Consider the following 27109-nt stretch of genomic DNA (forward strand, 5'->3'; position numbering starts at 1 on the left):
TGTTTTTAGATAGTTCTGGAAAGTCCCGTAGGAAGGTTCTGCTCTCAAGTTAGGAGGGAGTAGATTCCATTGTTTGGCTGCTCAGGTTGGGAAGCTCGAGCCTACAGCTTTACCGGTTTACATTTGGGCAGGACGAGACAATGGGAATAGGTCGATTTCGTGGTTCTGGAGGAGTTTGCTTTAGTTATCCTCTGTGATAGGTAGGGGAGGGGGTTAATTGGGGGGACATCTGTGAGTGATTGACAGTGTTTTGAATAGAATCCACTCGCAAATGGGGAGCCAGTCGGCGTTCTCCTCGCTGATCTATGTATATCCATCGAGCACAATTTCTGCTTTCTGCTTTTACTCTTCTTCCAATCTTCATATGTACATATTTGATACACTTTACCGTAGAACAAAAGAAACATTGGTTGTTTTTTTTTCTTTTTCTTTTGCAGATTGAAAAGGCAATAGAGGGGTTGATTTCAGTAAAGTGCGTCACTGAACCATCGTCTGCCGCCATTCTCCTGAGAGCAGACTTTGAGCAAGGTACTGCACGGTTTATTAATACCTTTTCTAATCAAATGGAAACGCGATTCACTCTCCAAAAAGGAAAGCACACATTACATAGCCGATACATCTAATCATGTTATCATTGTGATGAATACATTGCGAATGCTTCATGAAGACTTGGTCGCCCAGGCACCGTGAGATATGCAAATACTCATCAAAGATCTCCAACCGGGCAGTTAATCATGCAGGTAACACATTCTAAAGCAAGGTACGCGGGTGCAGAATCACCCCCTTTCAGCATAGGGCATAAGCCAAGTACACGATACATTGGATCTCACTGCTCCAGTGGATAGTGGTACAGGACACTTTGATATTAGAAGGCTCCTCAGGTGTTCATGTGATACTGGAGAGGTCTTTGTGGCTGACCACATGGATTCTACCTATTTAGGCCAACCCTTCAAAAGTCAGCCTTGTTAGGACAATCCGCAAGCCCCATTTCTCAATGTGAGCTCTGCCGTCTACCATTTACAGCTAAACCCAGCTGATTCCGCTGTTTTTGAACCCACAAAAATGTTAAGTGGAATTTTTAATTTTTGCATATTTTGTAGCTGGAATTCTCGGATCAAACTTCTCACTAGTTACCCCCTCTGACCCACACCCGACCTGGGAAGTGGGGGCAAATATGATGCCCTTAAATAGCTCTGGTCTACAATCCTTTAGATCTCCTTTCCTCTCCTTGTAAAGTTGTAGATAATATATCCTGTGCATCTCATGGAGCATGAGTGGCTCTCCACTGCACACTGAGAATGATAACGGCCCAACAGAGGCGCTGCTGGGGGGGGCTAAGGAGGCTATAGCCCCAGGACTTTTGGTCGTAGCCTCGGATAGAAGCTCAGGTGCTACAACCAAAATGCTAGCTAGCCCCAAGTCCCACTGGTCCCGACATTAGCTGATCTTTTCCCGACCTAGCAACACCCTTGCGGCCCAATGTGTTTTAACCTGCGTGATGTCCGACCATGTTGAGCGGCCACCCAAGCGATGGGGCAGGCAGTGTGTGCACATATCCTTAAATTGATCAGGGGTATGCCTGCATTAGACAGACACATTTTATTATAGAGTGTCATGCCAGATTCCTCCAGGTGGTATTAGTACCCAATATAATATTACTCAATGTATCGAACTTGGAAGTATGAAGGTCTGGTGTGGCGTTGTTGACATTAAGGCAAAATAAAAGACTGTGCACAGCAAGTTGAACACAGATATCTGTCCACATGCTTATATTCCTGAGCTGTCCTATTTGTATTCATCATTATTTCCCTGGCGGGGTATGGGGTTGGTAGCCTCCTAGCCAATCAGGCGGCTCAGAATGGGATCTTTACCATCATTTTCTCCTGCCGGGTCCAAGGTAAGTGTCCCCTGCGTACCTCGGCTTCCCCTTCACCCCACCTCCCACCCCCTACCACCTTTTCCACATATTTAGATCCCCAACCCCCAACCCACTTACATGGTGCTCCTGAGTCTCTCGCTGGCACCGTAAACGGTAGTGTTCCCGGTGCATCCCCGACGGCAATGGCCACCACGGAAAGGGAGAAGGAACTATGTGAAGTTCCCTTCTCTCCAATCCATGGAGGCCATCTTGCTTTGTCATTTTTTTTCAAGTTGCGAAAAGGCAACCACACAGTGTTTTTCATCTCGGAAAAAAAAAAGATTTGTTTCTGGTACAACGTGCAGGGTTACTAATATCAATAAACCCCTCTTGGCAGGGGCATTACCGTGGCAGCTAAGGCCTTGGACTTCTAACTGGCCTGGTGCATTACCTGACCCAGTAATGCCCCTGAAATTGAAGTTTATTGCTTAATTAAAGAGTCTATGGGCATGCTTGCCCTATGACCTTTTCTTTGCCTTCTTCTGGTATAGGTGTAATGATTCAAAATGGTAGGTTAGTTATGTTCTGAGAAGTCTGTGATAGATCTTCATTTACATTTTTGTCTACATGGTCTTTGCAGATGTTATTTGACTCTACTCAAAGTCTGTACTTCTTCAGATGATTTGGGGATCACACTCATGCTCCCACACCATTAAATATACTGGCTAGGGTTGAAGTGAGTTGGAGTCTGAAATATTTGTCTAGCCAAAGGTTGCAGACCCCTGCTCTAGAAGCTGAGAACATCCTTCACGGACTGCAGGAGTACACATCCGCACAAAGCAAGGTAGTGATTTAAAAATACAGACCACACATAATGTAGCTGCAGTAATGGTTTCCCTATCCCATAGGAAATGCATACTTGCATAATCATTTTTATGAACTCATGGCTATCTTTTTGGATGTGCTTTGATTACGATGGATATGGGTTTTCTTCGGCACTCTCTGTCTTGAAGATGCCAATTTGTGGCAGACTGGCAAGGTTTCAGGCTGGGGTTGATAGGCACCCCATTAAAGAGGAAAGCAGGCAATAGAGGCCACAGAAGCTGTGCTCTATGATCCCATACCCCCAATGAAGAATTGGTGTGGTGGGGCAGACAGGTGCCAGGACCAAGTAATCTCTTAATTGTCACCACTAAGTCACGTTTGTACCGAGTGCCTGTTGCTGATGTTCTCAAGCACAGATGCATGGTACAGAGTACTTGTTGAAGGAGAATTCTGCACATTGAAGTTGCATGCCTAGTAAAGGCTATTGTTGAGCTATGCACCTGTCTACTTGTAAATAACTGAATGCACTTGAATATTCAGGGCATGCACTTGTGGTTCCTGTGTTGAGTTTGTCTTATACTCTTGTACAAAAGCAAATATAAATGCACTCTTAATCCAACTATGGCGTATTGAAATCACAATTCATGAATTTAACACTCCTGCTGTTACTGTGTGATACATCTTTGCCCAGATACGATTAATTTCATCAGGAGCACGTTTACAAATAAATCAAATCAAATTACCTTTTTCAGTTCTTGGTGGTTCAACAATGTTGAACCAAGCAGATCGAACCAGATTCATATGCAGTGAATCATGTAGTTTCAAGCGGCGAGCGGGAGTGGAGTCAGTTTGAAGCTGTGGTTCAGTGCAATGCGAGTGAGGCATTCCATTGATGCAGTTCGAAGTACTCCCCAGTTTCGGTTTGAGGATGGGTCCGAGAGATGGTAACTACTGGCTAGAGTCGGTGAGTTCCGCCTTAGAGATGTGAGTGAAGGTCTGGTGATGGTTCGCAGCTGTGATCCTGATGGTTCGATTTGTGGAAACATGAGGGGGCAATTTGAAGTCGAACTGGTTCAAGTCATTGTTAACCACTGGTTCAGGTCAATGCATGATGCAATCCTACCCATGGTTTGAGACGAGAAATATAAATACAAATGAATATGAGATCTTGCAATGCCTGGTTGGGTTGAGCCAATCAGGTGATATGATATGATATGACTGGTTATTTATAACAGGCTTAATACCCAGAGGTTTCTAAGCATGGACCTGGAGATCGAACCTGTGTTGCTCAGTGTCGTCCTGCTTCCCAGGCGAGCACGTTACCCCTGAGCTATCCTCCCGTGACAGGCTCAGCTTGGTATGATGCTGCATTGAGCTCATTCAAAAATGCAGCAGCAGCTCGAAGTTGAAAGAGTACCAAAAGGAGCACCAGTGGCCCCCTTTGGTTTGATGGCTGTTAAAAGTGGTTGGAAGATGAGTTCACATCAGTTCAACTGCAGAAAACAGGGATCCTGGCAGTTCTACCTCTGAGAATGCTGTGAGTTTTATTCCAGGGACTTAGGGACAAGATGTTGTTCTCCCAACATGGGGGAGGTTGGCAAACACCTGCAGGGATCCTTCACCTCCAGTGAGGTCCTGGGTACCAGTGTAGCTCGCAAAAAGGCAGGTCTTTATCCAGAAGCAGGTCACCCCCAAGGCGCCCTTGCAGTGGTTAGGGAGCACAGCTTAACTCTGCCTTGGAAACTCCATGTTCACTTCACTGGCAGATAACTATGGAAATATTAACTCTCCCAAAATAGATCCACATGAATTGTTCCCTCTGCTTGGATATTCCAAAGGTGAATCAATGAAGGAGTGGCAGATCCCCTATTTCATAGGCAACAGTCCACAGTTAATTGTACAAAAAGCCTGCCTGAAGGCGTCCAATCTCTGTTCTTGTAACAAGTGGTCTTTGCCTTCTTGCATCATACCTAACGTGTGTTGTCCTAAATGAAGTGTAGGAGACAGGAAGGAGAGGCACAGAGAGAAACAAGATTGTGGAATATTTCCATGACTGTGTGGAGCTCCCTCTGACTACACTAACTCTGCTCCCTTCCCAGACCCATTGCATCAAAGGCGCTTTGGTATGCAACAACATGGTGTGAGACTAGTCCTTTTGTGTAGGGTGTGCCTCTTGAATTCTGATTTCCAGGACAGTTCCTGCTGAGGGGCTGTCTTGCTGAACAGAGTTGATACCTGACCTCACAAAGGATCAAAACAGAGGCTTGAAGCACGATTCTCAAAAATGAGCCAAATTGAAAGGTGCACAGAGTGCACTTATTGCCGAAATGCTCATGTAATTTCAGGAGGGGGTGGACAATAGCATAAAGATACGTTGTCCAGCCACCTTACATGTTGGAAACCTGAGATTATGCCATGATTGACACTAGCAGTTGAGACCATACCACGGTGAAAATTCGAAAGAAGGTACCCACTGAGAAAACCCTATGTATCCCTGAAGAGATGACAATCTAAGGGAGGAACTCCCCAAAGGGATATGAAAATGAGCAAGAAGAGGAGCTGGTGACATCACGAAAGACAAATGTGACACCCTGAGAATACTGGCTGAAGAGAATGCATGGACCATATAGTAACTGATGTGTGAGAAGCACTGCAGAAAATGCAAGCCGTTGAATAACTGTACGTATGCTGTAACTCAAGTAGATTAAGTAATCTTAGAAGCTGACTATAAGTAGTAAATCAACTGCAGGAAAAGCTGTCATTGTATAGAAGCTGGACATCGGTTTCATGAATTTAGTAAGCCTGTACCCATGGGGAGAAAATCTGAGAGCTGTGTAGCAGCAAGAATTAGCTTAGATCGTGGACATGAATGGCGAGGATGTTTGGCCTGGCATCAAAGATTAAGCAGGCAAGACTGGTTATCTATTCTTGAAGGCGGTGAACGTGAGAAGCTGACTCATCCCTTATTAAGGTGCAAAAAAAGAACACCAAGTGTGCCAAGTTTTATTCATTTAAGACATTTAAATGTTGGAAAATTGACCCAATCGTGGTTTCCTGTCACGTGAGTCAAGGATGGAAATAGAATTGAGTGTGTAGTTGTAGAACAACGATAGTGCATGCTCGCACTCTCTTATATTCCCAGATACAAGAATACACTGCAAGGCCAAGTTCAAAGACAATCTTCATGGCAGAAGGCATGGGTGATGAGACATGTTGGGATAATTGGGTGGAGAGGTAAAGTCAAGTAAACCTCCTGGCACCAAGGTCTGAACTTCCATGCTGCTAAGTGAACCCAATGTTCCAGGCATGGCACAAGCGTGCCTACCAATTATAGAGGACCGTATAACGAAGGACCTTATAGTTTGAAAGCCAGTGATATAATGTGTATTTAATAGTGTGGAAGATGACATGTTTTAGAGTTAGGCATAAATTGTCCACCTGACAGTAAATATCCAACCACAATCCCACCCCTTATAGAAAGTATGCTTAGATGTTCCCCTTGAACCTATCACAACCCCTCATAGGTTTTTCTTATTTTCTATGTAGTATGCCCTCACATCTGACATATATTTTGCATAAAATAATGTTTTTTAGGTGATATGAACTGAGAGCTCGAGCCGTTGATGTCTGTTGTAACTCCCTCTTTAAGATAATTGTTAATAACACAACAACCTTTGCCATCTTCCTGAGTTGGTCCGATTATTTTGTGTTCAAGTCATTCTGCAACCCCATCCATTGCATGTATGTCATCCAAAGGGCCCTACGCTCACATTTGTGTCAGGAGCACTCCCGTCTCAGCAGCCTGAGCATCAAAATGAACTTGCGTGTTCCAGCAGGTTGGGTCATGGAACCCCAAATACAGGCTTCTGTGGAGCCAATGCGGTGAATTGCTTTGGGAAACGTCAGCAACTAGCAGTTGCTGATCACACACCAGCTTGCACGCCATGTTCGGCAGAGATTCGTTCACATTAGGAGAGCAAATACAAATGCTTGCTGAGCTGGTGAATAACAAAGAATAACAGAGCACTTGACAATGGACATTATTGGCTAACGTTGCAAGAGGCCGTCTAATTCTGTAACACCCATGAGCTGAGCGGCACCTTATTCAGGGTGAAATTAAACATATCTTCCCAAACAAGATTCATCCAACTAACTCTGTGAGTTATTTTGTACACACATAAGCAACCCACGTATGACTATCCCACGCCCACCCTCAGATATAAGAAACAAGCAGTGTTGTAATAGTATATATTTTTAAATATCACATGAGGTAATTCATAGATAATTCTCTCTTTAATACAAGTGAAACATCTGAAATACTGTAGAAAAATACAGTCTGCCAACAGAGTTCGTAACCAAAGCAATATAGTCAGCCTGGCTTTATCCTTCTACCGAGTACATAAACATTACCATTTAGATAGAATAGCCTATTCTGAGCAAGCACCAACCTTTCAATCAACAGGTGAAGGAGGATTCTGAATATCAACTATCTAATTAGTCCCACAATTAAAAAAAAGGCAAATGCAAAAATCCCAATAACATTTCAATCACTTTGCATTTTTAAATATTAAGAGAATGAAAGAGAGAGGAAAGCGATCATGTTTGTTTGGAATGTCACAAAATCACAAACTTGGGGAAAGTTAAAGTAGCACATAATTGGTAAATCTCTCACTCCTGGACTCAGGTGTTAAGTTATGATGGTAAAACACCTTAATTTCTTTGTTGCTTTAAACAGCAATACAGCTAGAAATGGGTGGTTTCAATGACACTTTGTTTCTCTGAGACAAAAGGGAAGTCTGGCACTCTCCCAGCTGTCTACTGATCACATTTCCTCTAGCACTATCAATTTCTCAGATCTGCTGGGAGCAAAGTCATATCTGCCCATTCAGGACTTGTATTTAAACTACGCCATTACAGGGTAACTACAGCCTTCTAAATCCATTTCATATTTATGAAGTTGTTTGGCCAGTCTGCATTCACAGATTCACTGATGTTGCCAAGGCAATTGATTTATTAATTGCTAATTGAAAGAGGTATCGATCCCCTGAACTATATTTCAATTCTACAGGGAAGTAACATTTAAATATACTTTAAGAGCAGCAGGCACCAGTATTTTGGGATTTCTTTAGTGTGCACAAAGCACCAGAGCTCTGCTCTTACTCGTCACTTCTGGATCACCCCACCCCCGGGCAACAATATCTTTGCTCTATGGAATATCAACAGGACAATCAGGTATTCATGGAAGCCATATCCACCAAAAGGTAATATTCCCCTGCTTCTAAGCATTAGACTCCATCTGCTTTTGTTCGTTCTAATCTGAATGAGGCCTTCCCAAGATAGCTTGTGGATCCCTCCTCCATAATTTTACTGTTCCATACTTTTGGTATCATTCTGTATCCTTATTGCATTCCTGATGTTCCTTCTGGATCTCTGGCTTGCCATGCTGGATGTTCCTCAATTGCATCCCCAGCACCTATTTAAAGACCATCATCACTGCTCTTTAGAAAAATGTGTGTTTAGTGTACCATCGGTTCAAAAATGTCATTGGCTCTTTGGATGGTGACATATTAAGAATTCCACCCTTAACACCTGATTGTCTAGGAATGCAAGAATATTGTTTGTTTTGTATCCCTCAGATTAGATCATGACATCACCAAGTAGCCGGTTTGTTGAAATAAGTAAGATTCAATAAACATGCTTTGTAAATTCTGCATGAATGGAAGAATGCAGCAATACATTTTGTAAAACTGAGCTTCTTTAAACATAATAATGTTTTTCTAGTATGGTGTAGCCCTGGTGGTAGGTGTGCCCTAGCCTGCAGGCTTGGCCATTGCAACCAGGTCACAGTGGGACCACTCTACCCACTCCCCCCACAGTTAAGCTGCAACGTATGAGACCCTGCAACATAAAATATCTTATACAAGTAAAGAGGAGATCAGCTATGTCATGAGTTCTTCTGAACCTGCACTCATTAATATTATCACTTCCTACTATTAATGACACCAGAGACGGATTTTTTGAATCCCGACTGGGATCTATATTTTTCTATAACTTTAGAACAACAACATAACTGCTGGTACTGACCCTTCTACTGTGCCACACCCTGGTGCAACCCTCATGTGGGGTCCTGCTCAACCTGTATGCTCCACTCTCAAAAGGGTCAAATGAAGACTCCTTGGGGTGAGCAGGCAGAGCAGTTCCTTTTCTGCCTCTCTTTCATCCCCTGCACACATAACTTTAAGGGCAAGGAGGAAGCCATTTTGAGTGATGACCCCACCATCCAAGTGGCCCTTAGCAGGCCGCCTAACCATCCAAGTGGTCCTTAACAGGCCACCCCACCATCCAAGTTGTCCTTAGCAGGACATACCTCTAATATCTCCCTCCTAACATCAGGGTAATCCCTACTCTCACTTCTAGTGCCATGTCTGGGGTCCCTTATTTCGTTATCCCTCCATATCCCAATCTAAACCTAACAGTAAATACATAATTAAACATGTATTTAAAGTAAATAAGTATAGACACATGTTCATGCCAGTGTACGAACACACATGTGTTAATTTATAAGATTGGCTGCTGCAGCAGCCCTTGGGTAAATCGCAGGTAAGTCTTGGGTATGGGGCCCTGATAGCCCATTATGCTGCTGATGCCAGGGGAAGTCACTACAGCTTCTTGGAATATCCTTTTGTCTTCAAGGCAGTGCCTCGTTGCGTCAGGGGGCACCACTATCACAACTGCCTTAAATGCCAAGATCTGGCATGGAAACGATGATTCCTCTCCATGGCACCGCCTGCCTAGGTGGGCGGACGCCATCAATGCTGCTGGCGGAGGCTCCTCGTACTTACTGCAGAACCTCATGCCCAGAGGGGTGCTGCTCACAGTCACTAATTGCAACTTTGGCTGAGCTGCTTTGTCTTTCACTCTCTCTGGGGAGCAATGGTGGGCCATCCTACTCCTTGCACTGTGCCTATGTGATGCTAAGGGCTGCCATAACTCCCTGCTCATGTTCCGGTGCAGCAGTGCTCTTGAGCACGCCAGGGCCATCATGCCGGCACTATGCCAATGTGGCTCAGGATTTCATTCTTCTCTGACCAGACTCATCAGGCGTGGGTCAGTCAAACTCCACAGGCGAATTTCTTTCCCCGGAATGGGACACGCAGTGGAGACCTTCAACCAGGCCTCACTGCTGATGCTCCCCAGGACTTGCTAGTCTTCTGGGCACCCTGGCAGGCCAATTTCTCGACTTTGATGGGCTCACCTGCCCATGCAGCCTGGGACCTGGATGGCCTGTCCCGACTGGCCCTGAGGCACGTCAGCTACACTTCAGGCCCTAGATGTTTAGCTCGGCTACACTGCTGATGTGCCCCGTAATACTTCTGTATGACAGGACACTCTTGTCATACACGGCCCAGTCTAAAGATTACTCAAGTCATGGGCGATGCCTAAGGCTGTTGTCCTTCAAAGAGTCGTGCCACGGTGCCTTTACTTCACTCTGTCTCACCTCATTCTACTTTCCTCCCCCACCTCCCAAGTGCCTTGCTTGCCTCCTGTCCCTGAAGCCGGGCCACTCTCCCAGGCCAAGTGGTAGCTTATCCATTGTCCCTGGATCTGAGGATTCCAAATGCCCCCAATTATGCTGGTTGCTGGCACATTCTCAAAGCAAGTTAAATGCTAGAATAAAACACATAGACACTAAATAAACTATTTAAACCACATTGGTGTCTGTGTTTCTATTTATTGTTCTCCCTACAGGGGAGCAGGTAATCCCCTACCTAGCTGGGCCCTTATTGGGCCAGGGGTTACATTGAGCCTTGACAGTTATTGGAACACTTCTTGCTATACTGCTTTGGGTTTTGCCATTTGATCTGACCTGACGTTAACCGTTTTTCTTTCATTTATTGTCTAGGTCTAGCATCATGGTCCATTTTAATAATCATGTGTTGCTTACATTAAACCGGCTGCTCTCAAGATTCAATTATGCTAGCTGACTAGATTCGAAAGCTTTATCCCTAGAGGCCAGCAGTTATATTTGTCTTTACAATCACCTCTGTAAGAATTCTTTTTTTTTGCTGGCAAGCATATACTTTATTGACTGTTTCTTGATTTTTCATGTGAACGTTCAGTCAACATTTTTTCTAGTTTCTCTTTCAATGCCACATTTTCATCTGCATCTCTTGGTAGTTCTTGTGCAAACATACTATTTTGATCTCTGTGTACATGGACGTTGGGCATTTTCTATTACATTGATGCCTTTATTCCTGTCCCTTTTGTGGCATTGTGACATGCAATCCAGTGTTTGGCGGGTGCAAGACCTGGGAGCGGGGAGGAAAAGGAAGTGACGTGACAGAGAGGAGTTGATATACGGAGAGCAAGGAATAAAGATATTCACTTCCTACGCTCCTGTGTCTGCGTCCTTAATTAGATTGAGGTGCCATGTGGGAGACTGGTACAACAGTGGGGCAGACCCCCTACTGTCAGACACAACATTTGCGACGAGCGGGTGTGCCTGCGCCGACTGCTTTCCCAGTGCAGGCCTGTGTACAGTGCTGCCTGTGAAGACTTCAACGAGGCCCCCGGGCAGCGGGGCTGAAGAGGACGCTAGGGAACCAGACCACACAGGAAGTGGCAAAGGAGCACACACTTACAGGAATGTAAATGTCAGAAGTTAACCGGTACATAATACCATACCACAAGCACCTAGGCTTCAGCATCAGAAGTCGACATGTCTTCCCATATGGATCAAAAACCACACTACCCTGCAAAGGATACTTCGAGGCAACATGTAACAAGGTAACAAGGGCTTTTCCCGAAGGCAGCATTTGTCAGACAGCTGGCACGTGATCCTAACCAGCAACAAAGTGCTTGCCTCTAAATTTACCTTTTGTACTGAATTTGCAGCTTTGCTATTTTATTGTACAACTACATAATAGAACACTGCTAGTGCTGTTTTCTTTGCCTACTGTGGTGTGCTTGTCAGAGAGCAAAGAACTCTCATGTACGGCTGCTATTTTGGGTGTTTGTACTTGTGCATAGTGTGCCTGTGCTGTAGACCTGTTAGACTACATTTCCCAGCATCACTAGGTATATTTTGGAAGTCTAGGCGCTTCAGCGCTGGCGCTTCTGGGACGAGCCGGTCTTCACCGGTCATCGCCGCAGCTCGCCAGGTCGCTGGCTCCTACTCTCTGCTTAGCTCCTGTGCTCTACTTAAACCTTGACTGTGCGTCAAACAACTTTACTAGTAAGTCCTGTTCTCTTAACACACTTTCAGTGGACTTAGTGAGAGGTGCGTACTATACTTAATGATGTGCCTAGACAAAACAGCGCGTGCTACTAGTGAAACTTCTTCTAACTTCGTGCCTTTTGTTAGTACTGTCCCTTTCCTTGCTTAACACTCGATCTCTCAACAAACATGGCGTCGAAATTGCAGACCATGTCAATGAGTGCAACCCTGACTTTTTCAGTATTACTGAAACATGGCTCAATTCCAACTTGCCTACTCAAGCAACTCTCTCAACCCCAGATGAATACACTCTCTTCAGAGCAGATCGCTCTCAGGGCAAAGGTAGTGGAGTGGCACTTATGTGCAAATCCTGCCTCAATTGTCATGTGCTACCACACAATTCACCTGATGGTTGTGAATCCTTGTGGGTAAAAATTAAGACGTCCTCTAATATCTCTCTTAATGTACTCACCGTCTAGCGGCCACCCAAGGAAATGCCCCTTTTCGAAGAACAACTCATTGACCTCATAACACAAATTGCTCAAAGTAAAAGCCCTCTTATCATCATGGGCGATCTTAACTACTGGGCCAATGACCATCTTGACAAAATAGGACTCACTCTAGAGGACTCAATCACCTCTATTGGACTAACCCAGTGGATTAAAACACCCACACAAAAGAGTGGACACACACTTGACTGGCTTATTTCACAAAATGCTATTATTTCAGACATCTTGGTTACACCATGTATATGGTCTGATCACTCTCTTATCCAGGCAAAAAATCTCACTACCTGGTCCTCCACATAAACTCAACACCAACCCGCGCCTGCGAAAACTAACTCGTAATTTGAAAAACATTACATCTCCTAAATTCTCATCCCTAGTAGCATCCAAACTTTAACCTATAACTAATTTAGTGGACTCCTCCGCCTTAGTTAACCACTTGACTCTCTCTGTCAAACAAGCTGTGAATGAATTAGCACCTATGAAAATGAAATCCATCAAGTCTGAAACTACAAAAAACACCTGGTTCTCAGATGATAGTTTTAGGGCCAGACAAAACAAAAGGGCTCTGGAAAGATCCTGGAGAAAGGACCCTAACAACAACACACTAGATGCCTACAAAAAATCCACCCATGAATACAAGAAACTTATCACTAATGCCAAAGCCACACATTACAATAAAATAATTATAAATGCTAATCCAATGTTGGTGAACTGTTTAAAATCCTATCTGATTTTCAGGACCAGCCTCCACCTTCCAATAACTTAACTAAAGACTCCAAATGGTGTCAAGACATCCACGATGCTTTCCTTTCGGAAATTGACTCTCATAAAGACAAAATCAATAAAGCCCTTAGCAACGTAACACAAACACTGCCCACAAAAAATGCCAAGCACCTCAATAACAATGAAGATAAAATACCCCAATTCCCTTTTCCCACTATTCTGAAAAGGAAGTGCTGAAGGTCATACAAGATCTTAAATCTACTTCCTGCACTGGTGACGATTGTCCCACAAACATTTTCAAAGAATCGACTGACTTGCTAGTACCCTGGATCACCAAGTTGATAAGCCTACATTTGACAAAGGTGTGGTACCAGATGTGCTCAAATCAGCTTGGATAACAACCTTGCTGAAAAAAGAAAATTTAGACCCCCACCAATAAGGATAATTATAGGCTAATAACCAGCGTGCCTTTTATACTGAAGATACTGGACAAACTGGCCTACAAACAACTCCAGGCTCATGTTGAAGAACACAAGATCCTCAGCACTCGACAGTTGGGTTATAGGGCTCGGCATGGTACTGAAACAGCCATGCTCGACCTTAAGTCCACACTGACGAGCATTGCTGACAAGAATCAAGCCGCACTACTGATGCTTCTTGACCTCTCCGCAGCCTTTGATCTGGTAGATCACAGCTTACTAGTGACAAGGCTCGGAGAGATCGCAAATTGTTCAACGATGGCAACTAACTGGATCGCCTCCTTTCTGGGCCCTCACATGGTTAGGGTTTGTGTAGGGAGTCACCACTCCACTCCTATCTCTCAAACCGGTGGTGTCCAACAAGGCTCCTGCCTGTCGCCACTGCTTTTTAATTTGTACATTTGCACTCTCTTGGACCTCTTAAACAAATTTGGTGTTCAGTATACCAACTACGCAGACAACACACAGGTGGTCATACAGCTTAGTGGTCAGTACAGAAATGATGTTGAGGCCATCAATAACATCTACAAAGCGATCCAGGATTGGATGGCTTGTAACTCTCTAGCCTTAAACAACAGTAAAACCGAACTAATGATAGTATCCTCTAAAAACACCCACAGCAAACTAGATACTGATTACTCCAACTTCCTTATTGCAGGCAACATCATCACAGTCCAGACAAAGGTAAAAACTCTGGGAGTTGTCTTAGACGACGAATTATCCATGAAGCCGCATGTCTCTTACATCAGTTCTAGCTGCGGACTGATCAATAAGCGAATCAATTACATCCGTCCATTTCTAACAGCCGAAAACTCTGCTCTTTTATCCACTGCGTTGATAAACTCCAGACTGGACTATTGCAATAGCCCATTGTCTGGTACTACTGCCGCAAATATCCAATCCTTACAAGTGGCCAGAACATACCATGCAGACCATCTTCACTCAATCTCTTCGCTCCTATATCTCTATCTTCAGGAAGAAGCTACATTGCCTACCAGTCAAACATCGCATTACACATAAAATGCTTACTACGACACATAAATGCCTCTCTTTCAGCAGTCCCATCTACTTGTATGAACGTATTAACATCAAGAGTAATGGAAGAAATCTTCATTCATCCTCTGCCACAGTCCTTGCTTCCCCCAGAATTAAGACCGTAAAATTTGGAGCCACCACGCTTGACGTTCAGGGCCCTCTACTTTGGAATGCTTGGCCGGCAGGGCTACGACAAATCAAAAAATACATCCTATTTAAAAAAGCCATAAAAACCTACCTTTTTAACATGGAGTAATCCTTATGACCCCTTTCTGATCCTGCTTGTTCTCTCTTTTTGTCCTGTCTATGTCTCTGTTTGTTGCGCGCCCTGAGGCCTACGGGCATGGGGCGCATTATAAGAATTAAAATAAATAATAAATAAATAAAATAGATAATAATCACAAGAAAAGAGAATCCTAGTACACGTGTTAGCGACGACGACCGAAAGTAGATGCACTTTAAGTTTCAAGACTGCCATCGACATGAGATTGATACACATACTTTCCAGACTAATGGTCAACAAGCACATAGACACAGAGGACAAGACAGATCAACTGTTCCAAAAGCTGTCTAAAGGCATAGGTAAACAAAAAAATAGATAGATTCGAATCTACCTTGATGAAACCGTCCCACCTGTGGCCCAACACTACAGGGGCATTCCTGTAAATATACAGAAACAAGTAGAGGAAGAACTACATAAACTATTAGGAAAACACATAACAGAACCAGCGTTGGGACCAACACTGTGGGTATCCCCCATTGTCCCAGTACCAAAGAAAGGATCCGAAGCCATAGGACTATGTGTAGACTTGAGGAGGTCAAAGCAAGCAATAAAAAGGCAACAACATAAAGCTCCTTGTATCACTGATATGATAAACTTGCTAAACGGGGCAAAGTATTTTCAAAACATGGCCTCATTAAACGTTATTATCAACTGGTCCTAAACCCAGAATGTCGCTACAACACCACATTTGGGACACACCTGGGTCCCTACAGGTACAAGAGGCTTAGTTTTGGTGTGTCCTCGGCAGCCTAAAATATTTGAAGCTGAAGTACACAGCATTATAAAACACATCCCAAATTGCATTAACTACAGCAATGATATTATAGTATTTAGCATCAATGTGGAAAAACACAACACACTGCGCAAGGAATGCATTCCATTAGAGGCAGCAAATCTCACCATCAACAAGGACAAACGTGAGTTCAGGAAGGTCATGCTGTGATTCTCTGGACACAAATTCTCGGAGAGATGATGACACCAGATCCTGAAAAAGTGTCTGTGCTAAATCAGACTCCTCCTCTAAAAAATGCATCAGAACTCAGATCCTACTTGGGGCTTGCAAGCGACTGTGCAAGCTACATTAAAGATTTTGCAACCATCAGCAAACTCATGAAGGCACTCACAAAACAACACACACATTTCCAGTGGGCCCAAAGTGCCAAGAGTGTTTCGTCACCATCTGTGGAAGGATATCGGAAGCGGAAAAAATGGCCTTCTTCGACACCACAAGAGTCTTAGAACTAACCGTGGAGGCAAGTCCAGTGGGACTACGGGCCATATTGGCTCAAAGATGGGAGGACACAACACCTCAGAGACACATCATATCATACGGCAGTAGAAGCTTGTCAAAAACTGAACAGGTCTACTCCCAGGTGAAAAAAGAAGGTCTGGCGTTGTTATAGGCCTGTGAGCACTTTCACTTATTCCTCTATGGAAAACCATTCATGATAATAACAGACCATCAAGCCCTACTATTTCTCTATAGAAATCTTCAAGCCAGAATGCTGCCACCATAGCCCGGTGGGGCGTCCCACTTCAGGATTTTTAATTTGACATAGTTCACAAACCAGGGAAGGAAGAAAATCCTGCAGGCTTCCTGTGCTGACACCTGAGAAATGCAGAGACACCAAAACCACCGGTGGCAGACCGATACTTCAGATACGTAGTACAATAAGCAGTTTCCTAAGGGATTGATCCATTGCAAATTACACCAGAAGCAGAGAAGGACATGGTCATTTAAATCGTGACTAAAGGCCTTCACTCCAGTAAATGGAGGAGGGCCAGGTAACAAGGAAAAAGGGAATCGTCAGAGATAAAAAAGGATGTTGACAATTTCCTATTGATCAAAGAGGAACTGGCAGTGTCTGACGAAGGACTACTGCTCTAGGAAAACAACATTCTCATACCAGCCAACATCCCTGTGGCACCAAGTGACACAGAGGCATTGTGTCATCCAAAAGAATGCTACGCCAAAAAATGTAGTTCCCAAAGTTGGACGGACAAGTGGAGGACCTACTCAAAGAATGTCCCACATGCTGTCTCATCATACCAGCAAGATATTGAGAACCACTACAAATAGCGGAACTACAAGAGAGGGTATGGGATGAAATTGCCATTGACTTCTTTGGGCCTATCGAAGGGGGGATGTATGTGCTAGCAGCAACGGATGAGTATTCACGATTCCGAGAAGCACAGATAGTGGGATGCACGGAAGCCCATCATGTTATACCAGTGCTGGATAGACTATTCATCGCATAAGGCATTCCAGGAACAGTAAGATCAGACAATGGACCCTGATTCACAGGACAGGACTGCAGAAAATGTGCAGAATATATGGGGTTCAAACACAGCAAGTTGACTCAACTGTGGCCTCAAAGGAATGGGACAATCGAGAGATTCATTACAAACCTAAAACATATGATATGATATAGCACTTATAACGTGCCTATACACAAGTGTTTTAAGGCGTAATGAGGCAAAAGAAAGGAGACAGAGGGAAGGCAGAGACAATGATCTTACTGGGCCAGGTGACATTGGGCCTCATTACGAGTCTGGCTGTGGCCGTGTCGATAGAACTAGCAGGCTGCCGCCAGACCCGTAGTGATCTACCGGCGCCAGACTTGCCAGCCCCGTTGGTCCGGTAAATCCGGCACCAGCAATTCTGTTAATCCCCATTCCTGTGGAGTTCCATTAGATTCCATGGGAATGGGGAGGATGGAAGCACCGGCACTGTGGACAACAGTGCCGGTGCTTCTGTCAAATTCTGCAGGCAGCTGCCGTCTGCCTGCCAGTTCTGACCTGGTGGGCGGGACGGCATCCACCCACAGAACTCATAGTTACCGGTGCCGGTAAGCTCATAAGCTTACCGGCACAGTTGTTTCTGGTCCGGCAAACTTGTAATGGGACCCACGATCACGCAAGTACACTGCAAATAGCTCATCTCACAGGACAATTATATAAACAAGTCTTCTTCAGTTATTGAGAGACTACAGAAATATGCCACACAGCACGACCAGGAATTGTTTGGTGGAAATATACACACTTGAATACAACACCTCCCAAATGATTCCAGGAAGGGGTCGCAAATGACAAAATGAAACTAAATGCTGACATCAACCGAGGAGCGAAGTAGTCCTGGAGGTAAGAAACATGGTTGTAGCGAAGCAACCACCAACCCCAAGCACACAGCTACCTTCAATGAGGACCCATTAATAATAACACACAAAAGGGTTCCATGATAAGGGCAGAAGGAGATCAGCGCCAGATAACCAGGAACTCATCACAATTCAGGAAGATTTCGAGCATGAGCTGGAGACCGAGAGGAAACGAGTCAGAAGAGGAGGGCGTGTATTAATCAGATGAATAATATCATGGGGAAGAGTGAGAGTGTGAATCCAGGACTGGCCTTGCGTCAACAAACATGACAGAGCATCAAGAGCTGAGGCCTGAGAGACAGCAAATGGCCAGGATACGGCTGTGTCAGCTCATTGTAGAAGTAGGGTAACAATTGCAAACTAGTTGTATAAAATGGGGGGAGGTTGTGGGATCGGGATATGTAGTCCAGTGTTTGGTGGGGGTGGGACCTGGGAATGGGGAGGAAAAGGAAGTGATGTGACGGAGATGAGTAATAAATAGATAGACTTTCTACGCTCTTTGTTCTTAATTATATTGACGCACCATGTGGGATACCGGTACACAACATCTTTCCTAAGCTGTTTGGGTTTGCTGTTGCTTTAATACAGTGAAAGCATATTGCAGATAGTAAAACTAAGCCTGTGACTCCTTTTCTTAACAATACGTTAGGCATTGTCTTGTTTACCGTCTTTCAATTTTGATTTTAAAATGCCATCAGTATCCAGAAAAGCTTTACCATACATGGTGTGATCATTTAATTTGCTTTGTAAATAGTCTTGTGCTTGTTAACATTGATTGTAAGTAGTCTTAAGACTCAATAACTCTACATTCAGACTTTCTTTAGATTTTGCTTGTGTGGGAATGTCACCTTGCATGTGTTCTATGATGCCTCTATGCAGCAACAACTCTATAGGGTTCAGATGACTTTCAGTGCCTCTAGTAATTATTTGATTCCTGAATGTTAATTGTCTGCATATTTATCAAGTGTACCAATGTCTTCTGGGTAGAATACTCATAACTTTTAATGTCAGAAACACTATCTGCTACTCTGATTTTAACCTCTTTTAACCAATTTAAGGTGAAAACATACCGGCATAAAGATTAATCATTCTCCTTTTTGTAGTTAGTGGTTGAGCCTTAGGTTTGTAGTGACTGATGTAATGGTGAATAGGATTCTCCAACGTCTACTCCCACATTTGTTGTGCTCTATCATTCAGCAGGTCCTTCGATAAGGAAAACATCTTGGATCTCCTATTCCCTGTAGAGAAATAACGTGGATAGTGCATGAGCTCTGATTAAATCATTTATATTTCGATCATAGCTTGGGACATTATTTTACTGGATATTTAACTATGGAAAGAATCAGTAACATATCTGACTATCCACCAGAAGTAAGGGCATGTGTAGAGGTGAACTCCGCTGGGGCTGGAAGGAAATAACCAGAAGCAAGGCCTTCTCAGTCAACACACCAAGACTCTGGAAGCTTCTACCAGTCAACATCCGACTCTCCTCCTCACTTCTACAATTCAGGAAGGTGCTCAAGATCTTCCTATTCAAGAAATGTCTCCTGCCTAACACCTAGATCCATAACCGTCCACTCCCCAGCATACCCAAGATGGGTGATCTGATCTCCACTATGTCCTCCTATGGTTACTTGTAGATCCATTGCTGACAATTGTCCTCCCTCCCCTGTTGTTGGATCCCCACTACCTTTTTTCTCTGCTCCTTAACCTTGTTCTTCCCCCCTATAGTAGTAAAGCTCTCCATTGCTTCCTGAAGCTAGGTCTGCACTCAATAAATACCCTAATAAAAATAATATAATGCCTCACTGTATTCTATTATTCAAAACTATTTTAGTACAACAGCTGCTTAAAAAAAAAACAGTACCAATTTTAAAATCAAGTTTGAGGCAAAGATCAATATATTTAATTGCAAACTAATGAATTTTAAAACCAATATTTTTTGATTTTCTCTTTTGCATTGTTAATTACAATGCAGTTTATACCTTTTGTGATGTTGTCCTTTGAGACCATCTAATTTACAACAATTCAAACATCCCTGTATAAAACTGATCTTGTGTATAAAACTGTACTAAATAATGTCAACTGTGTAACACTAGCTCCGCCTACTGTTCAGACCCAAGTAATCAAGCACCCTCAGGCAACTCTCGCCTTACTCTCTGGAATAGTTTCAGGGCCATAAAAGTATCACCAACAACCATATTCACCAATAAGCAATCGGGATCTGCTTCTAACCACTAGAATATCTGTGCTTTTGTTCCAATCTGGATGGGGGCTTTCCAAAATGGCAAGTGGCCTCCTCCAGGATTGGATCCACTGCGGCAAAACCGTCACAGGACAACAATGCAGTGTTGTGTGATGCAGGTGTTTAGCGACCAAGGGGTAGCAGCGCAGATTGTGAGCATACAAAAAAAATCTCTGACCATCTGCGTCCGTAAGGTAAGATGGTGCGGGGAGGGAGAGTGGCCACTGCTGAACTCCATGCAGCGCCCCGGCCTTGCGTGCCATCCCCTATTGCCCATCTCTACGTGCACTTTTCCCATGATACTCAGTCTCTGCTTCTCCCGGCCTTGCACATCCTTCCCCTTTTTTCCTATATTCACATGCACTTTCATCCCCTACTTGGGCTGCACTTCTCCCAGCCTTGCTCACCTGTATACAAGTGTTTCTAGGCATGACAAGAAAAGGGGGGGAAGATGGAGGGAGGACAAAACATCCAATCTTACTAGGCCTTATGTCATTCAGATTGTGCAAGTGAAGACAACGCAAATTGCAGGGTGAGCAAGAAGAAGGAAATGATAGGTAGAGGGACGGTGGAAGGGGAAGTGCCATCAGGACAGCATTGCTCAAAGGACGAGCAGCCAGGGAAGCAGAACTCTGGGTAAATACAAGGAGGTAGTGGACTGTAGGGTTAAAGTTACAGCCCCTAAGTGTGCGGTAGACCCGGAGGCAGTGCAGGGGAGACTGGTCCTGGAGAAGCCTGGTATCCATTGAGACTCTGGAGGTAGCCAGGCAACAAGTCAGTGCAGCTGACAGGAGGATCATAAGGCGAGAGAAAGAAAGAAAGCAAGGGCGAAAAGGAAGATCTTGAACTGCTTTCAGAATTTCAGGTGGTCTGGCTCAAGGCAGGGAGGCCATCCCAGAGTGAGGCACCTGCAGAGGAGAGAGATCTACCCCTCCACTCTCTGCCTGGAGAAGCTTCAGACCCTCAGAGAGTTGGAGGTGGCAGAGCGAAGGGCTCGAGATGGGAGTTGTTTTGGATGAGAGTGTTGGATTTAGTGCAGCCCCCGGGCCCAGAAGGTCTTGTGGACGATGTATAGGGTCTTGAGCATGATCCTTGCTGCCACCAGGAGCCAGTGGAGGGATTTCAGGGCTGGAGAGATACGGTCCCTGGGCTTGAGGGCAAGAACAAGTCTCGAAGTCCTGTTCTGGATTAGTTGCAGTGGGTGGAGAGTAGAGGTAGGCAGATTGAGAAAGAGGCTGTTGCAGTTTTCAAGCCCAGAGAGAACCAGGGTTCTGGAGACAGTGAGCTTCAGGAGGAAGGTGAGAAAAGGAAGAATACCTCTGAAGAGGTGCAGCTGGTAAATGGCCTTCTTGGCAAGGTCTGTGATGGGAGTAGCAAAGGAGAGAGTGGAGTCGAAGATGACACCAAGGTTTTTTAGCTCACAGGTAGGTGAAGATAGAAGGTCAAATGAGGGCACCCAGAGTGAAAGAGGGAAAGGAAGAGCAGGGGTCCCAATGAGAAGGATCTCATTCTTACTGCCATTAAGGCAGAGATCGTTGGATGCGCACCAACCGTGAATAGCGGATAGACAGTCAGGAATAAGGGAGAGAGGAGAGTAGGCTGAGGGGAGCCTGAAAGAGAGATGAGTGTCATCATAACACTGAAAGTTAGAGGAGAAGGCAGAGATCAGGTGGGCCAAGGGAGAAAGAGGTAGCGGAGATAAAGGACCCAAGTTGGACCTGGGAGGGTCAGTCGATCTCCTTCTTCCTCCTCTTCCCACTCTCAGGCACCTCTAACACCTCTGTGGGGTGTACCTCATGCCTGTACCCCTCCACAAAAGTCTTTCAAATGTGGCAATCTGCTCCATGTCGCAACTCATAATTCCCGCTCTGCTATCAATCACTTCTCTGATATCTGCTGACTCGTCAAAGAACTTGATCAGGATGTCCTTAGACTCACAGAGAAATGGTTCACGGCCAGCTCTGTCACGTGTTTTGACACTCTCCTCCCTGATGGATACAAGATCTTCTCCAACTCAGAATCAACAGTCCTGGAGGTGGAGAAGCCTTGATCTTCCCAGAGTGGATCCCTGCTTCTGTCATTCCTTCGCAGGCTTATTCCTCCTTTGACTTCATGCTCTGCAGGCTCTCCATCTATCCTTGCCTCTTTCTTAATGTGGCCACCATCTACAGGCCACCTGGCCAGTTCACCCTCTTCCTCTCTTAGTGGTCCAAACTCTCCTTCTCTCACCTTGCCTTTACACCTGGATGCTTCCAACCCCTCCTCTGGGCTCTTTCGCAATCTCTGCGACTCTCTCTCTCTGTTCTTCCCTTTGTCCCAACACACTCTGCCGGGCACACTGTGGATGTTCTTATCTCATCAGAAATCCCCCTCTTTAACCCTCTCACCACTCCTCTCTCTTGGACTGACCACTTTCTTCTCTCTTCTCACCTGTCGCTGTCTGTCCCCCAGGAAAAGCCGACCCCAGCACTGACACCCTGCTTCCCGGTCATCCAGCCAGGAAGAAGCATGTGTCAATGGAGGCTTTTGCCACTATTTTCTCTCCTTATCGTACTCTTGCGGCTGACTCAGACTCTGACACATCCCTCTCGAACCTGAATCTCTCTATCTCTAATACTCTTGTTGTCCTTGCCCCTATCATAAGGATATTAAACTCAAGTGTAGGGTAGCTGAGAGGAAGTGGAGCGCATCAGGCTCATCTTCTGTCAAAGTGACCTGCAGCCTGCTCCAAAGGCAATACAGAATCTCTGTCCTGTACAAGAAGAGAGTTTACATTCAAGCCCACGTTCCTGTGGCCTCTAATAACACGGCCAAACTTTGCAAAATCTGCAAGTAGCTGGACAGTCGTGCAGCAGTCTCCATCTCTCATGTTCCCTCTCAGGCCTTTTGCACAGCACTGGCTTCTCACTTCACCTCTAAAACTCAGGACATCCTGTCCACTCTCTGCTCTTCATCTCCTGCTCCCTGTCCCTCTACCTTTCCAGCTGTCTCTCCTCTTCCTTTCTCCTCCTTCCCCGTCTTCACTCCTGACAATAGTTCTAGACAAGTCTGATCTATGAAAGTCTCATCCAAGCAGGTGCTCCCCTGCTCCTCCAGAACCATCAAGGACCACATTGACGCCCACGCTCCAGCCTTGGCTGATTTCTGCAATCACTATATTGCCACTGGAACCTTTCATTCCCCCTAAACACTCCCTTGGCACACTTTCCTTAAGAAGGCCTCTATCGATCCGTCCTCTCCGGGAATCTACTGCCCAATCTCTATCACTTATTTCCTTGGCAAACTCCTGGAAAAGCAGGCCATCTCCCAGCTTACTCTCCATACTGAATCTGTCGGTTGCCTCCATGACCACTAATCTGGCGTTAGAGCAGCCAGAAGCACAGAAACTGCTCTCCTGAACACCCATGAAGACTTGCTCTCTAATTGTGACTCTAACCTTCCTTCCGTCCTCATTTTCCTTGATGTATCCTCTGCTTTTGACAAGGTCAACCATGCCATCCTGATAAATCGTCTCCATGACAACCTGGGCATCACGGGTCAGGCCCTTGCCTGGTTGAACACCTTACTCTCTGATCGACCCAACCAGGTCCAACTTGGGTCCTTTCTCTCCACCACCTCTCTCTCTACATGCGGATTTCACCAGGGCTCTAACCTCTCACCCTGGCTCTTCAACCATTGCTTGGCACCACTTTCCAACCAGCTCTCTACCATCTCTTATAACTTTCAGAGTTATGCGGATCACAATAATCTCTTCTTCTGTCTCCCCACAGCCTCCTCTGCTGTGTCGCTCATTTTTGACTGGACAGGAATTCAGGAATGGTGTGCCTCCAACGATCTCTGCTTTAATGCCAGTAACACTAAGATCCTTCTCACTGAGACCCTGCTCCCGCTTTCCCTCTTTCACTCTGGCCGCCCTCCCATGGCCCTCTACCCGCACCCTCTACCCGCACCTTCCTGTGTGGCAAAAAAACCTTGGTGTCCACCCTCTCCTTCTCTCCTCTCATCTTCACATCTGTAATAAGCCCCACTACCAGCTTGCACCTCTTCAGAGGTATTCTTCTTTCCCCCCTTGCCCCCAGAAGCTCACTGTCTCAGAGCCCTGGTTCTCTCTAGTCTTTACTACTGCAACAGCCTCTTTCTAAATCTGCCTGTGTCTACTCTTTGCCCTTTCCAACTAATCCAGAACAGGACTGCGAAATTTGTCCTTAACCTGAAGCCCAGGGATAGCAGCTCTCCAGCCCTGAAATCTCTCCACTGGCTCCCAGTGTCTGCAAGGATCAAGTTCAAGACTCTCTGCATTGTCCACAAGGTTTTCCTGGGGCTGGGGACCACACTACATCCAATTGTCTCTACCTATGCATCTTCCTTCTTGAGCCCTCCGTTCATCCACCTCCAACTCTCTGAGGGCCAGTCGCTTCTCCAGGCAGAGAGTGGGGGTAGATCTTTGTCCTCGGCTGGGGCCTCCTTCTGGAACAGCCTCCGTGCCTCCCTCAAACTTGAGCAACTTAAGACCTTCCTTGTTGCTTCTGCTTTCTCTCTCGCTCTCCCCTGCTGATGCTCCTGTCTGCTACACTAACTGGTTACCTGGCCACCTTCTGAACCTCACGGCACCAGGATCCTGCATGAACAGTAACCCCTTGCACTGTCTCTGGGCCTCCCACGCACTTAGGTACTGTATCTGCACCCTACAGTCCCCTGTCTCTCTGCACTTACTTGAGCCACCAATCGGGAGCACTTACTGCGCTTTCTGCCACTGCACTCTCCCCCCTTCTCCCTGGCACTGCTCCTCTCCCTTCCTCCTTGTACTTGCATGATCTGAATGACACAAGGCCTAGTAAGATCATTTGTTTTTGTCCTCCCTTTGTTTCCCCTTCCTTGTCTTGTTGCACCTAGAAACACTTGTGTACAGGCACATTATAAATGACTTATCATATTATATCAAATCAGAAATGCTTCTTTTCCTTCCTTTTAGTATCACTCTGTGTCTTTATTGTGTTTTGGGTGTTTTGGGATGTGTTGCTTTGTGCCATAGATGCTTCTGAATTCTGCCACCAACTCCAATAGGGTTAGGCTATTTAAAATCCCTTCATCACTTTTCCTTTTGAGAGGTTTGTGATAAGGAGTACTTTCTATGTGTTCAATAATTATATTATCTCTTTGGACTCTAACATATTGATAACTCCACCTTACTGCCGGTTGGCTAGGAGCACAAGAATTATGTATAGATGGTGTATGTTTCTTAGCTCGAAACTCCCTTTCCCGGGGCAGTGGGTCACATACCACCACTAGGAGAACAGTATTGTTGAAATAAGTATGATTTTAATAAACATGCTTTGTAAAAACCTTACAATAACTTTGAATTTGTGAAAATGTGCTGTTTTAAACCATACAATCAAATCAAGTTTTTCTAGGATGAACACAGTCAGAGTACTCCACAAAAAGCTGCTTGAATCTGTACAAAATTGACATTTTCTGAAAGCCTCTAATCTCCTGCTTACATATGTAAGCATTTCCTGTTTACTGCGCTGTATTAGATGGACAGTAAAACATGTAATACCATAGACTATGATAAAGCAAGCATGTTAAGTCTTACTTCATGGCAGGACTGGCATTTAGGGGCAGCCAGTCTAGGGCATTTCTTACTCTGGAATGGCATTTTGTTCTTGGCATCTATGATAAAGTAAGTATGATAAGTGTTATTACCTGGTTAGACTGGCATTTTGGTGCAGCCATACTGTGGCATGACATTTTCTGCTGGGCATCATTGGTCAAGCAAGCATGATAAGTGCTATTACCTGGCTAGACTGACATTTTGGTGCAGCCAGCCTAGTTATTTCTTTGGCATGGCATGTTTTACTAAACATCTACTATAATACAAGCATTGTGTGTTATTATGTGTCTTCACTGGCATTTCCCTGCTGCCAATTTGGACATGTTTTCATATTGTGGCTTCACATTTTGAATGGCAAAGCCAAATGGAGTATGTTTTTAGGTGGGCGTACTGCCATGCATTGGCAGATCCAGCGGGGACAAGGTTTTGTATAGTATCATTACTGGTATTATGTGTAAAGCGAACACGAGTATGTTCCTATATGGGAATATTGACGTATTTTGCTGCAGGCAGCATGGAAATGTATGGCCCAGGCATCATGAAAATGCTTTGGGAAATGCTCCTGTGCACTGTTTCTGACTTGCATCTACTGTATTTTTTCATGAGTTATCCCACAAAACCAATTGGAAAATGTCTGGATTTTCTCAGGGGCGAGGGGGAGCCTGCAAAACTCTATTGGTTATTCGGACTCCCTCTTTACACTCGGCCCAGGCATATTTTGGGATAATATTTACTCTCCTCCAATTAAATAATTCACCAGCCACCGCTGGCCCTGGGTTAGGAAAGTGTGGACAATGGAAGCTCTAGCATCATCTAACAAGCTTCCCCAAATAGTGGAAGAGGCGGGTGGTGTCTGTTCCTGCAAAAAGAATACATGATGAGCTGAGGAATGCTAAGGGGCTCTGGGTAAAACCCTTAATGTCCACTCTGGATAGCTCCTCAAATAGAATGTGTTCATCTCAACACCCCAGAACCACTTATTCTCCAATAGAAGGTCCTTGCAATGTGACTTCATCACACCTCCCTAGTAGTCACATTTGTATGACATGCAAGCTGATCACTAAGTTTATCTTCTCATTACTAGTGCCATGCTGTCAAGTGGGGTTCAGAAAGAAGATGAACACAATGTTCAGGTCAAAATAGATTTTATTTAGGACACAAAGGTTCTC

The 27109-nt window shown here is 44.9% G+C and overlaps 1 protein-coding gene across 2 annotated transcripts in view; it reads left to right on the top strand.

The window, feature by feature from the left end:
• The window catches only part of PKHD1 (PKHD1 ciliary IPT domain containing fibrocystin/polyductin), a 4356595-nt gene that overhangs the window by 636419 nt on the left and 3693067 nt on the right, over positions 1–27109 (top strand). For both annotated transcript variants that reach the window (XM_069605754.1, XM_069605755.1), the window contains exon 18: positions 438–528. In XM_069605754.1, coding sequence (XP_069461855.1) covers positions 438–528 — 91 coding nt within the window. The remainder of the gene's footprint in view (positions 1–437; positions 529–27109) is intronic.

This window comes from Ambystoma mexicanum, chromosome 4p (genome assembly GCF_040938575.1).
Source record: "Ambystoma mexicanum isolate Mex_15411 chromosome 4p, UKY_AmexF1_1, whole genome shotgun sequence".
Taxonomy (NCBI): domain Eukaryota; kingdom Metazoa; phylum Chordata; class Amphibia; order Caudata; family Ambystomatidae; genus Ambystoma; species Ambystoma mexicanum.